The sequence below is a fragment of the Stylophora pistillata genome, chromosome 6, assembly GCF_964205215.1.
Source record: "Stylophora pistillata chromosome 6, jaStyPist1.2, whole genome shotgun sequence".
NCBI classification, from domain to species: domain Eukaryota; kingdom Metazoa; phylum Cnidaria; class Anthozoa; order Scleractinia; family Pocilloporidae; genus Stylophora; species Stylophora pistillata.
Genome location: NC_142524.1, coordinates 23,459,263 through 23,474,633, shown reverse-complemented (window position 1 = coordinate 23,474,633; position 15,371 = coordinate 23,459,263). Strand labels below are relative to the sequence as shown.

The 15,371-nt window shown below is 37.7% G+C and overlaps 1 protein-coding gene across 1 annotated transcript; it reads left to right on the top strand.

Moving 5' to 3' along the window:
- Nucleotides 1-972: 972 nt before the first annotated feature.
- On the top strand, nucleotides 973-12,182 carry LOC111343815 (uncharacterized). The gene is made up of 7 exons (XM_088725291.1): nucleotides 973-1,080; nucleotides 2,425-2,702; nucleotides 2,963-3,077; nucleotides 7,719-7,841; nucleotides 8,299-8,341; nucleotides 9,196-9,328; nucleotides 10,313-12,182. The coding sequence occupies exons 1-7, from the start codon at nucleotides 1,008-1,010 to the stop codon at nucleotides 10,829-10,831; spliced, it is 1,284 nt and encodes a 427-aa protein (XP_088581417.1). The 5' UTR covers nucleotides 973-1,007; the 3' UTR covers nucleotides 10,832-12,182.
- The last annotated feature ends 3,189 nt before the right edge of the window (nucleotides 12,183-15,371 follow it).

Below are 15,371 nucleotides of genomic sequence, written 5' to 3'. Positions count from 1 at the left end.
TACAACAAACATTTGTTATATTACGATGTACATACAAAGAGTGTTAAAAAATATTTCACGAGTGAGCGAAGCGAACAAGTGAAATATCATGGCTCAACACGAGATGAGAAATTTCGTATATCCAAGCGGCCCTGTAATATTCAATCTCCTATGTAAACAACTATGAGAGATCGGTTCCACCATTTCACTTTCCCTACCAAGAGGTGCGATTTATTGAATCATCATAGTAATGGTATTACCTTCATATGTGATGATATATTGTTTTCACGTGTGAAGATACCACACAATTGCGCGAAAACTCACCTGGTGTTTCATTGCTCTTTCTATATTAGACATCGTGTTTTTGCTCTATTGTATTTGATGATCGCATAGTTTGCTAAAGAAAAACTTTTTTCGGGAGTGTGCATTAAAGTCCAATTCAATTAAATTTTATCATACCTGCCGCTGCGTATTGTATTTTTTAATTACGCCATTACAACTTTCAATATAAGCCTGCTGGAAGAACAATATAAGCCACTTGGAGACTCCGTAGGATGCCTTTAATGATCCAATTTTCTCCAAGTTCATTTCAAGGCTGAGGGCAATTTTGAGCCCAATTGGAGCCAAATGCTTTATAAAAATTTCGACTTTATAATTTGCTATATCCTATATCAGTAAATCAAAGTTTAATTTCTTTCGTTTAGTATCTTGCTACATCCCAAGAAGAATGTTTTCAGACTAATGCCACTGTTCGTTAAACTCATTCATTAATCATGAATTGTTTTTTAAAGGAGATTAGCGAGGTAGTTTGAATAATTTAGTCCTATCCTTTGAATTAAATTCTTGTTATCCCAATTGACAAATAAAATTTTTATACAAAGAAGTAAACAAGGCAATGTCATCCAAGTTTCATTGGTTAGAAGGGGCTCAGGAAGTTTTGATTAAGGAGAAGTTTAAAGTCTAGTGTAGATAATTAACATAAGTTCTCACATCTCTGGGGCATTTATGCTGGGAAAGTGATCTCCGCCATGGATAATTCAAATTCTATATGTTTTTTTTTGCTGTTCAGCTTTATCATGACCGCCTTTGTCACATCAAAAGGTTAGTTTCACCATCACTCCTCTGTGAGTGAAGGAAACTGTTCGGAAGTTTGATCTTTCGTGATCGCATTTAGCCTAAGTAACTGATATTTTTTTGAGGGATATATCCTGTTAGTTTTTGCATCTTCAGTATCCATACAAACTCTTTAAACTCCTTAACCAAGTCAATTATATTTGGACGGATGTTTAGACGGAGAGACGGTTCTGTATCAGTAAACTTACTTGGAATGTTAGGTTTTGTAGTTAAATTGCGTGTGTTTTAATGTTTTTCATACCACTCCTTATTCATCTAGCCTATCTTCTTTAATATATTTTGGATTCTTTTGGATTTGTTCACGATGAAGGTTCCTATTTGTGAATGTTGTCATCTGAATTAATGCATGGACTCATCCTCTTGTTGCACCACTTGTCTTTTGTGTGTCCACTGTATCGGTTGACCCGCTGGTGAATTCTTACCTGTATTTCAGATAATAACCCCGTTCTTCGACAAAAAGTCGATAAAACTTTCATGCCCAAGGGAAAAGCACAAATTACCGACATTATTATTAACAATGGCAGCATATATTAGCAACTGCGAGTTGACTATATCAGTTGGAATTGTTAAATGATCAGAAATGCTGAAGACTAAGAAATGGACCACAAACCAGTTTATGGATCTACATGTAGCCTTTGAGCAGTTGTCTGATCAGCTGTAGGAAATGATGACTTCCAGTCTAGTAAAGCTCTTCTGTAATGGTCCATGGGTAGCTTAGCCTTTCCCCTCTACAGCCCTAAATGCAGGTTTAAGCCGAGAGTTTACTAAGATAGGACACTTTCTACCTAAAAAAAAAAAACAAAGCGAAACAGTAGCTTGCGTAATCTGTTAAAAAAATAGAAGGAAGTTTAACACGTATGGATGATCACTTGTTTAGAAATTGTGGCGATCCTAGTCACTATGTCATCTCTTTGTAGTTACTTCTGAAGAATGCCTTTTAGAGGGTTCCTTATTCGGTTTCTTGCTCAAGTGGTTCTTCTGTGATCTCTTCTTAAATTCAGTCCTCTTTACTAAAGTAAGAGCTTGCTCCCTGACTGAGTAAAATAAATACTTCTCCTTTTTGACTTCTTCTACTCTATTGACATTTATATTTTCGGTTAAACAATGAAGTATTGGGATAAAATCGCATCATTTCCGATCTTAAACTTCTTAGCTAAAGATACCCACTTCTCTTTGGAAGAATGGAAGCTTCCTGCTAATGCTGTTGGCAGTATAGGTCAATGCGAATTGTATATTTAAAAAAAAAGGGAAAAAAACCCTTATCTCACATATCCTTTTTCGATTTATTTATTTATTTGTTTTTATTTGAAGACTTCTCTGAAGCAGATCAATGTCGTACTTTGGGCTTCACGTCTGAAAAAGCATTTAATGGTAAACGCCTCGTAAACCACGTGATTCACATCGTTGAAGTCAAGGTGAAGAAGTTTTGCGAAGCTTTGTGTTTCATGGAACCCGATTGCGTCAGCATTAATCTTGATAACAGAGTGAGAAGAAACGGAAAGTACAAATGTGAATTAAATAATGTTACTCATGAAGGACACGAACGCGAGCTGATAAAGGAGGAAAATTATTTTTATCATGCGGCTGAGGTCAGTGTTATTTTATGCAATGGTTCCAGTAATGTAATTACGATCCCGATTATATTTATCATTTATTATATTTATTACCACAGTTATCATTTCTGGCTTATTCTCTACGTTTACATCAAGTTAGCAACGCATCAGTTTCTGATGAGATTCTTTCATTTTCTCTCAGTTTAAAATGAGAGACAAACTTGTGCGTAATTCAATGGTTCAACTAGAAAAGCTATTATTTTAGCGGTTTTCAATTTTTCTCTTTTCGGCTTCAGAACGCTTGCGTTCAAAACTTCTGCAAGAATAACGCCACTTGCCAAAGCGGTTTTACCGACAAAGGATACCGCTGTTTGTGTACTGCTGGATTCAAAGGTCAAAACTGTGACGAAGGTAAACTTAGTAAAATAGTTAGTCAAAAGTTACAAATCAACACAGGCAACTGTGGGCTCATAATGTAAACGATGGCCTCCATTTGCCTCAAAAATAAGCTCGCAAAATTTCCCGCATTTTTTTTTTTTAAATATTTGAGCATATTTTCAAGCTAAATAACGGCTGCTGTGTCTATTAATATTGATATACATTTCCAAGGTGCAGAACAAAACAGTAACAAGCAGCTTGCGGTCCACCTTTAAGTTGAGATATATTGTTCGCTCTGCTATGAAAACAACAAAACACTATCCCATAGTGGATCAACTTTCAGGAAAATACTACTGGAGAGGGACTTAGGTGCGAAAGATTGGAGTAAATATACACCAGTGGAATAATGCTGAATCGAGGAGGCTTCAAAGTAGACATTTCGCAACCAAAAAAGGAGGTGATACGAACTGCGTTCAACGACTGCAGCCCTGAAAATTATACATGATTAATGGTGATCCAAATTCAATCTCTTTCATACCGTGAGGTCCAAACACGACTATCATCCAGTAAGCATGCTTTGTGAGCTCCTCAGGCAACCATCTTCGCTATATAAAAAATTCATATAAATATAATACAGCTTTATCGATTTATGCAAACATGCTTCATTCATACGCAAATTACTATTCTTATTCTGCTTATCACAGGCCTTCCTTTTCTTTGGTGTAACGAAATTTTCGAAATTCATAGACAACTTATCATGGCGGTTGGAGGCGCTCTATTAGTTCTTCAGCTGTATTTCATTTTATGCTCTTTTACTGTGCCCTCATGCTTTGGCACCGTTTCTAGTTTATTCGGTCTAAAAACTTGTGAAATCTCTACTGAGTTTGTCTGGCAACCAAGTGTAGTTATGCGACAAGAAGTTTTGATGAGGCTTGTTCGCATCGATTAGTTGGTGAAGCAAAGTTGCAATTCAAAGGCTTCATCAATACATCATGGTATTTCTTTGAACAAGTATCTGATAACCACAACCCGTTTCCTATCTAACGATGTTGAAGTAAACCCTGGTCCTTCTATACACTTTTTTCAATCAGAAATGGAACAGTGATGGATGGTAATTTAAATTCTGCCGCCATTGACAGCCCATTGAAGCGTGTAAAGGGCCTTAAAATGGTTCATTTAAATGTCAGAAGTCTCCTGAGAAACATCGATGAACTTCGCCTTTGCGTTTGTGCTAACGGACCTGACATCATAACTTTATCCGAGTCTTGGCTAGATTGCTCGATTTTAAAGGAAAAAATTATCATTGAAAATTATAGTTTGGAGCGTCATGACAGAAATAGAAATGGAGGTGGAACAGTAAGTCACATTCATAAGCGCTTTTCATCCAATCGTACTTCATTATGCAATCAACTTGACATGGTTCTTTGTACTCTGAAATTACAACGTTCTTGTCCTCTTATAATTCGCAGTATTTATCGTCCACCAAGTGACTCCAATTTCTATTCCAATTTCAAGAATCTCTTGGATAAAGTAGACTTCGTGAACTCACAATTATATCCGCTGGGAGACTTCAACTGTCCAATTAAATCAGCCTAGGGAAAGGAATTTATCAAATCTATGAGTGATATCGGTTTAAATCAAGTGATCAAAGAATACACTAGGGTCACATCAGCATCTTCTAGCCTGATTGATATGATTTTCACCAATTCTCATCATCGTGTTACAGAGTCAGGTCTAATTAAATTGTCCTTTAGTGACCATTACATGATATAATGCTATTATTGGTCCTGTAAACTGCCTAGATCTAAACCGAAGGTCCTGAATGTACGCAGTTTTAAAAACTTTGACCCTTTGGCATTTGTTTCTGACCTCCGAAATTTACCCTGGGACATAATTTATTTATTTGATTCCCCGGAGGATGCTTGGTTTGCAATGCAAAATTTGCTAAAGGATATTAGCAACAAACATACCTCTTTGCGTTCTATCCGTGTACGTGGCTCGTAACCTCCCTGGATGAATGGTGAAATACGCCGGACGATGAAATCGCGCGATGCAATGAAACGCAAAGCCGTCAAGACGAAATCAGACAACGTCTGGAACGCTTTTAAACGTTTAAGGAACACTGTTTCAAGATTAATCGAGGAAGCCAAGCGTGATTATTTTAACAACTTATTAACTAATAACACTAAGGATACCTCGAACATATGGACTACTATAAAGAAATTGTTACTGAAAAAAAAGAAAGTGTCAGTTCAAGAAATCACTCTCGATAACATCAGTTACACAGGGAATGGCGACTATCCTTAACAAGCTTTTCACTACAGTGGTCGAACGTCTCAAGTCTACGCAACCCAATCAAGTCCATCTAAAGAATGTTTCCGATGCACCTAATTTGGTTTCAGTAAAGAACTTTGAATCTAAGGACATCTCAGTTGACTTTGTGCGTAAGGAATTATCTTCTTTGAAAGCTAACAAGTCTTCAGGCCTCAAAGATATTCATACTTGTTTTCTAAAAACTGGAGCTGACGTCATTGCCGCACCTTTAACTTACATCTTGAACTTGTCACTGTATTCTGCTATCATACGCTGGTCATGGATATCTGCCACAGTGACACCTCTTCATACAGATGGTTCTGTCTCTGATCCTAATAATTGCAGACCCATATTCGTCTTACCAGTGGTGACGATTTTCGAACAAGCAGTTCACAGTCAGATATATCAGCATTTATCATCAAACAAGCTGCTATCCTCCCATCAATCAGGCTTTAGACCTGGCCACTCTACGACGACTTGCCTCTTAGATGTATCTGATTTTATATTGAAGAATATGGATCAAGGCTGCCTTACTGGTGGTTTGTTCTTGGACTTGAGCAAGGCGTTCGATTTGATTGACCATTCCATCTTGAAAACTAAACTTGCTCACGTTGGTATAACTGCACACGCTTTACACTGGTTTGATAATTATCTGTCTGGTAGAACTCAGTCTGTCTGCGTCAATGAAACCACCTCTGAGCCCATGGATTTGAACTCTGGTGTACCACAAGGATCCGTTTTAGGACCATTGTTATTCGTTATCTTTATCAACGATCTTCCAAAGTGTGTCAAGCAAAGCAAGGTTGTTTTATATGCGGATGGCACAGCACTGTTCTTCGCCAACAAGAGATCATCGAACGTGTCCTTCAAGAAGAGCTTAGCTCCTTGAGCAATTGGTTCCGTGATAATGGTCTGATAGTTAACTGCTCCAAGACATATATCAGGGTGTTTGGCACAAGTCAGTGTCTGGCTAAAGCTAGTAGGCCTGTCTTAAAAATCTCAGAATCCTTTCTTCCGGTAAAAGATTTTTCTAAATACTTAGGAGTCATTTTTGATTCGAACTTGGACTGGCATGGACATATTGATACTATAGCTTTGAAATTTTCTTGTAGACTTGGACTCTTGAGTAGAATTAGAAAATATATTACCATTGATGTTTGTAAGCAATTGCACAATTCAATTGTTCAACCATTATACGAGTATTGCGATATTGTATGGTCTAATTCAAATAAAACATATTTGGATAGGCTGTTAAGATTACAAAAACGAGGTGCTCGTATTATCCTTAAGCGCAAGGTTGGAGAAGTAAGCTCTGAACAGCTCTTTAAGGAGTTAGGTTGGTTACCAGAGACTGAGAGATGGACTTTCCACAAATTTAGAAGCTAAAACACTTTAAATCCGTCAGGGACACAAATAAAATTCGAACGCGTACCAATCTTCTTTTATTCCACGGTGATTTACTCGAAGGATTACACGGTTCCTAAAAGGTAAAAGGAATTTGAAACAAAAGATGCAATGGAGAAAGGAAACGCTGAATTAAAAATGAACCAAACAATAGGAATAGTACTTACAAAATACGTTTTTCCCCGATAAAACGTAGAACACACTAAGAAACTTGAACTAACTCGACTTACTCAGAGTCGTCACTAAAAATGGCGAGCATAACATGTGTGGCTTAGTGGCGGCGGGCTGGGCCCTAAACTAGCGCGTGAAAACTGCCGAGCGCAACGACAAACTTGAGCTTACACAAATTTCTACAAGTTTTCCACTGCATAAATGGTTTCTGTCCATCCTACTTATCGAATTGTTTTTCTCGTAATTTGGATATACATAATTATAATACTAGGCGACGTAGTAATATTCATTTCAATAGGATTTCATCTAAATCAGGAAGTAGATCATTTTCTTATACAGCTGCTGAGCTTTTTAATGATTTACCAAATCATGTAAAGAATTCTGAATCGATAAGGAGTTTTACCTCAGACCATTGGTTTGCGAAATGATTGTATGTAATTTTAGTTGTATATATATTTAGCCTTCATACTTATTTATCTATTTAATTAATTTGATTTATTTATATGTATATTATAATTTATTCTGTTCACTGAGCTTCAATGTAGATTAGTGTCAACTTTTTTAATTCTATGTATAATAAATTTATCATTATTATTATTATTATTATTACTATTATTATTAACTTATTATAGTTATTATCATTACATTTGCTAAAATCGTAGTGTAAGAATGACCCCCTCCACGAAGCAATGAAACACAACGGCAACCAAAGAGGTTCCATCTCTCCCTACGTTGAATGCCATTACATATGTTATTGATCATTACAACAGGGAATCTTCCTTTCAGATATTGATGAGTGTGTTGAGGGATCACACAGCTGCAGTGTTGATGCTGTGTGTAACAATACTAAGGGATCGTACAAATGCACATGTCAACCACGATACCATGGAGATGGATTGACGTGCGAAGGTATAACATTCAAAGTATGAATAATATGAAAACATAGCTCGTGCGCTGATCCTGTCTGATCCAATTGAGCCAGCATGGAGATTATCAATCAAAACTGTCTCTACAACCAGGAGTGAGAGTTCAGTAAGAATTCCATTCCGAGATTTTGAATGGTGTTTTGTTCACTGTACACCTCTCTCCGTCCGACTTTGTTTTAAGTGATAAGTTAAGTAATAATATTAATAAACTTATTAAAATAGCTTCTCAAGCAACCAGCTCTTCTCCAAACTCCAATCAAATAGGTGACATATGCTGAGTAACTGCTCTTTGTCAGTTTTGAACTAATTGTACTTATCCTGGGCAGTATGCGCATCGAGGCATCTACGTATACATCATCAGACTAGGGTGTGTGGTTATATAAATAGAGCTCAGAAATTTAATTAATACCTTTGTAATTTTGTACTTCATCTTATTACAGGTCCTTTCCTTCATTCGTGTAAAGAAATTTACAAAAGTAAAAGGTAAATCAGAATTGATAACTCATTTATGCCCAAGGTGTGGGCTAGGTTTAAAATATAAACCATAATTCGGGCCAGAGAAAGCCGCACAGCCCAGCACGCTGTGAGTTCATTGAGAAAAGGGAGAAAAACTTGAGAAAAAGTGACGGCTCGGCTCGTGCGCCATGATCTCCAGCCAAATGTATTCCCATCTGGTCCTATCAACAAGTTTATAGGAACACAGTTATCACGCTACGTAATCAAAAGTAAATCAGTAAATATATGAAACAAATGATTAACAAGTACAAAAAAAACTGCTTTATCGTAAATGTTTTTGTTCTTGGGCCATCGTAATTTGATCAAAAATAAGAAAACGACGGCTTCACGATAGAAAAACCGAACATTTTAAGGCCCTTGCTAAAAATGAAAATACTTCAGCCATTGCCGACCACGTCAAGGCCACTGGACATAATATCAAGTGGGATCATTTTGATATTTTGGCAAAACAGAGGCAAAACAGACTACCTTTGTAAAATCAAAGGCAAAGAAAGGCAAAACAGACTACCATTGTAAAATCAAAGAGTCCTTACTTATTCAAGAACTTGAGCCAGCTTTCAACGTGAACGTCGTAAGTGAAAAGCTGTTGCTTTGTTAATCTGCACTAGTGTTATTGTTTATTGTTAAGTTTTTTGCTTAATCTTGGTTACAGTCCCCTAACCTTAGTTATATAAACATTGCTGTTTTCAATTTCAACGGTTACTTTTGAAAATGTATGTGGAGTACATACGAAACGTCAAGTCATAATCAAAATGTGCAAGTTTAATATGTTTATCACTGCTGTTTGTGTCTTATTTTTGATCAAAACTGTTTTACTTTAGGTCAAAGGAAAATAGAGCTTATCAACTTCTAGTGGATCATGGGAAGGTCAACGTTTACTGTCACATGACAGATGACCTTGAGGGCTGCGGGGGCGGTGGATGGACGATGGTAATGAAAATGGACGGCAGCAAGGTATCTTGTCTTTCGTCACTATTACTCGTGAGTCGAATGTTTTACTTAAAAGGGAAAATTTGACATGTGACTTCTTGACGAAAGGAGATATCATCTTTATGCGCTACATGTGGGGAATCTATCTCCTAATATGGTCATTATACCCACAAAGTGCAGTATTCAAAATTTCCATAACTTTTACCACCTCCATAACTGAACCTTCTACATTACGTCGCCCTAAAAAGATCATCATCGTCAGACGAGAGATTAAAGAGGATGAAGATACCTGTAAAATCGTAAAAAAAAAACTCTTTCAAGCTCTAAGTGGAAAGACCTAGAAAACGATCGAAATATCTTTGACATTATTTAAAACGTCAATGTGATAAAAATTTATTGAGCTACGGGTTGGTTCACAATATTCCCATTATCCATTATTCTAAAACTATTATGTATATTGTACTTCTTCTCCCTTCTGTCCTTGGATAATAACTTTTGGCAGGAATCCGTTTCCGCTCTTTTTTTCATGCATCGAGACTTTCTTTAATTTCCCTTCTAATAACATCTTGGACGACAGCAAATTTATGACTAAAATATTTACCATGCAGAAACCACTACTTCATGGATGGCACGTTGCTTTTTTTAATCTTCCATGCAAAGGCTGGCGTGAACTGAAGGCGGATGCCCCAAAGATTGGCTGCGTGAACTAAGTGTAGACTTGCAAAGTCATAAAGAACAAAGTCATAATCGATCTCAGACGATTTTTATTCCAACTCGGCTATACCTTTAACCTTTATATCTAACAACCTGAAAGAACGATCCAAAATAAGCAGTCGTGAAAAAGATGTTAGAGACTCAATGCCGAGGGCTTCTAATTCTCGTAAACTAAACAAATCACGTTCCCCAGTCTCGCTGTAGAATATTTCGAACCATTCTCCTCGTTTTAGTTGTTATCTGCATATGAATTAAATTATCATTCAACTCATTTCAACTTTTTCATCTACATAGTCAACCTTTCACTTCGATTCGCAACTCTGGAGTAACATGAGTGACTTCAATCCTCAAGGAGGGGAGACTGGGCTTGACTTTCAAGAGACCAAGCTACCGACCTACTGGAACACATCCTTCTCCAAGATCTGTCTAGGGATGAAGATTGGTAATCTGCCCAGGTTCATTCTCGTCAAAAAACAAGCCAGCTGTTTGTACTCACTGATCGCTGACGGACAATATCGTGACACGTCACTGGGTCGTAACACGTGGAAGTTCCTGATTGGCTCCGAGGCATCCTTGCAATTACATTGTAACAAGGAAGGGTTCAATCCCACTTCTAAGAAGAAAGGAAATGCCAAAGCTAGAATCGGTATCATTGCTAACGACAATAGCGGTTGCAAAACTTGTGATTCCAGAATTGGCTTTGGCACAGGTGGGTATGGAGACGACTCCAACAAGTGTGGGAACGAAGCAAAGCACAATTCAGATAATGAAGACAAACACATCAAAGCCATGGGGTACATCTTGGTTCAATGACAAGGAAATCGTTCTAATCTTCAATAAATAAACAAGAAGCCAGCCCTAAAGGACTTGTATATAAGTAGATGTAGCAAAAGAGGTCTGAAAAAGAAATTAAACACCGAGTCTGAACCTATCTAGTTTCGTCCTGGTAGGATTTCCACCTCCTTCTCCCCCAAAAAGTACAATTTTAGGCAGCTAAAAGCGCTTCGTTGTTAGTCCTGCAAGGAGGGGGGATAGGAAGATAAAAGAGGGGGTGGGAGAACAAAAGCCCTAATGGTAATTGAATAGATAGTGGCTTATACCTACTGTAATACACTCAGATATATCAGACCAATGGAATACGTATAAGTGGTGAACAGTCCACTATTTCGTGTGAAAAGGGGAAAAACTAATAGAATATCTTGCTGCGTTTGGTCCTTCAAGAATTTTTCTTTTATACTCTTTCCTTTCTTTAGAAATTTCTGAAAGTTGCCGAAGAAGCTTCTCCTTCTTTTCCTGGTTTACCCATCACACATCTTTGTTAGATAATCTTTCTCAAAGGCAGTCAGTTTAAAAAGAGTAAACGACTTTAACTTTTGTCTCCTTATATTCAAGTACTTAATGTTTTTCCCTCTTTGACTCGTTTGTTCTGTTCTCTGTCCAAGGAACCTTTTAAGAGATTCCTTGGACGGAGAACAGAACAAAACTTTTCAGCAACACGTAGTGAACAGCTATTGATCTCAGCAGTACTTTAAGCACAGTAGTCCAGTTTCAGCTTGAAAACCTTTCCTATTTCACAATTCAACAATACTTAGTTGTATTTAAGCATTCTTAGATATAATTATTATACAAAAGATGACGCCCTGATAAGTAAGAACGATCCTTATATATAATTGTAAAACCTTTTCGTAGAAGGTCACTATAACACTTAGTTAATATCTTTTTTCTTTTTGTCTAAGTATTCATCTGTTTCAAGGCTGAAAGTTTCTAAAGTAGCTTTGGTGCTGCGTCGGTGGGGGTAACAAGGTGATTTGGTTATGTCAACTAAGTTGAGATTGTAAATTGGCCACCGAAACGAAAAATAAGCTGACGTCTCGAGCGTTAGCCCTTTGTCAGTGCGAATGAAGGAATTATGGGTTATATGTGGGTTTATATGCAGAAAGCGGAGCTACGCCATTGGTGGGAACATGGCAATGAGAAAAACAAGAGCAAATTAGTGGAATGAAAAGCGTTCGTTGATACCTGTGGGATTAAGAGTGCCGATTTCAAAGATTAACTTTTGTTCAAGAGTTTTACGGCTTTCCGTGTGACTAAATGTAAGGTAGAACCGCAGATTCCCATATGTTGTTTAGAATGATTAGACAAATTAAAGTGTGTAGTGACTGATTTTGATGCGTCATTGTCATTCCTTTCTACGTCTCGAAGGTGTTCTCGGAATTGGTCACCTAGTCATCTTCCTGTTTCGCCGTTGTATAATTTTTTTTGCAATAAGTGCAAGTTATGCAATAGATTACGTTGGCGGTGAAGCACATGAAATGATCGGTGATCTTAATGGTTCGCTTGGGTCCCGATATTTTCTCGGCGTTGTGAATGAAGGGACAAGTTTTGTATCGTGCGCGAGCGCATTTAAAAGTGCCAGGTTGGTCATTAGTTTGGAAAGAACTTCTGACCAAAAAATTGCCTATGTTTTTTTCGCGTTTGAATGAAATAAGTGGAGGTTGCGAAAAGATAGCGCCAGTATCTGGATCGTTTTGAAGTAATTTAAAGTTTTTAAGAATAATGGATTTAACTGAGTGGTTGTGAGGGTGAAACGTGAGAGTGGACAGAATACGGTCGGAATTTTCCTTCTGTGACATTTGTAGTGCTGACTGTCAATTAATAAGTTGGTCGTGGTGGTGATCCGCTTGAACGACAGAAACAGGGTAACCACGTTTTTCGAGAAACTGGTACATTGACTCGGATTTGTGGGAAAAATCAGAGTCATCACACCTTGTATGGCACTTTGTTTAAAATATCAGCAATAGTGGTACTATTGTCATCTCCAACATATGTACTGAATTGGGTTCCACTGTCAAGGGCATTAGTCCAAAGATCAACTGCTACATCTTTCTCCATGGACTTCGTGGACCTTACCTGGTTTTTTCTACAGTCGAGTGTTTTGGCAACTTTTCCTGATTTTTTTGTGGATTCACATACTCTGCAGGCTATTCATCTCGTTGCATACGACAGAACCCTTTCGGCTTTTAAACCCATTGATGCTCCGTGACCATTGTGTGAGTTTTGCCATTTACCCCTTTTCGTCCAACCCATGTTGTATGATACTGCAATTCCCAGCATATTATCTCCCTGATTGTTACATTTTCTGCATTTTCCTTTTCTTGTTCCAAATACACGTCAAAACTTGCTTTTGCTATCTTTTCAATGCTTTTACCTATTTCCCTTTCTCGCATTTTGAGCAGTTGGCTATTCATTGTTGGAATGTTTGAAGTAGCCAGAAAATTGTTCAGTTGTGTTTGTCCAACTCCAACGTGATGGGAGCCAAGAACTGCTCTAGAATTAATGTCACTGGCTTTTGGCCCTCTGCTACCTGTTCTGTGATGATTAGATGTATGAATATTGTTTATTTTCCACACTTGGAACATTGAATGTTGAAAACACTACTTCGGCCACTTCTTATTTCAACAAACAAGTTGTTCAAAGACAGTGGACCCGGAAACCAAATTTGTTTGTTTATCATTTGACTTTCTTTTGCTTTAATTAGTTTTACTGGAGGCGGGATAAAACAGCAGACTGGTTCAGACTGGTTAATAAATCTGATTTAATTAACAAATCTTAACTAAATTACTTGATCAGCAGGGATTTGCTAAAGCAAAGGCATAGAAAAAACCAGGAAAGATTTATTACTCGACGTTTCGGGGTCATCGTGACTCCATTATCAAGAGACTAGTTTAAAAACATGCAAATAAGGAAAGGTACAAGAATAGCATAAATTAGACTTAACGGCTTAAACAAACACCTTGGCGCGGATGGAATCCGTTTGCACGTTCAGTGTTGGCTTACGCATGCGAATATACAACATTTCATTAACAAGGCAATCAAATTTGCCGTTACATTTCGTGATGACATATTGACATATTGTGCTGTACAAACACTACCACCTCCAGCACAATAGTGAAATGCCTGAACGCTTGATCGAGCAATTCAACGTCATCACGAAATGTAACGGCAAATTTGATTGCCTTGTTAATGAAATGTTGTATATTCGCATGCGTAAGCCAACACTGAACGTGCAAACGGATTCCATCCGCGCCAAGGTGTTTGTTTAAGCCGTTAAGTCTAATTTATGCTATTCTTGTACCTTTCCTTATTTGCATGTTTTTAAACTAGTCTCTTGATAATGGAGTCACGATGACCCCGAAACGTCGAGTAATAAATCTTTCCTGGTTTTAACTAAATTAAAAATGAATAAAGGTAACGAAATAATTTGGATATATCAACAAAATTGAAATGGTAAATTGGCCACCGTAATGATTACAAAAGCTGACGTTTCGAGCGTTAGCCCTTCGTCGGAGCGAATAGAGGAATTGGGGGTTTTGTGTGCTTTTAAAGGCAGAAAATGGAGCTACGTTATTGGTGGGAGCATGGCAACGAGAAAAACACGAATAAATTAGTGGAATGAAAAGCGTTCGTTGATCCCTGTGGGTAACCACGTTTATCGAAAAACTGGCACATTGACTCTGATTTGTGGTGGAAATCAGAGTCATCACTACATAAACGACGAAGTCTTAGAAAATGAGAAAAAGGAATGGAATTAACGTGAGATGGATGCGAAGACGAATATAACAAGTAATTATGCGAGTCTGTAGGTTTGTAATACACACTAGTGCATAAACCGTTACCTTCAATTGAAACTTTGATGTCTAAAAAAGATAAAGAATTGTCAGAAATTTCCCAGGTATATTTCAGGGCCGGGTGAAAAGAATCGACTGCGGTTATGAATTGAGCGCCGATACAGTCGTCGATGTAGCGACCGTAGAGTTCAGGTTTGGACCCGTTGTATTGGCTGAAAAATTGATGTTCGACAAAACTTACAAAAAGATTGGCATAGCTAGGTCCCATTTTGGTGCCCATGGCTACACCATTGGTTTGTTTGAAGAAGTTGTTTCCGAATGAAAAACAATTGAGTGTGAGAACTAGTTCGGCTAAGCGTAGTAGTGTTTCAGATGTAGGTTCCTTATCAGTACGTTGATCAAAATAATGTTTAAGGGCCAGAAGGCCTTCGCCATTAGGAATGACAGTGTAAAGAGACGTAATATCCCTGGTGAAAAGAAGTTTCTTTTGGCAAAGGAAATTAAAGTGTCGAAAAATGTGAAGAGCGTGTTGGCTGTCTTTAATATATGATGGTAAAGTTTTGACGATGGGAGCCATAATTTTGTCTAGATAGCTGGAGATAAGTTCGGTAGGGCAACTGCAAGCCGAGACAATGGGCCGACCCGGGTTGTTAGTTTTGTGAAATTTAGGTAAAAAGTAAATACGAGAAGTTGTAGGAGTGGTTATGATGAGATTTTTTGCTGTG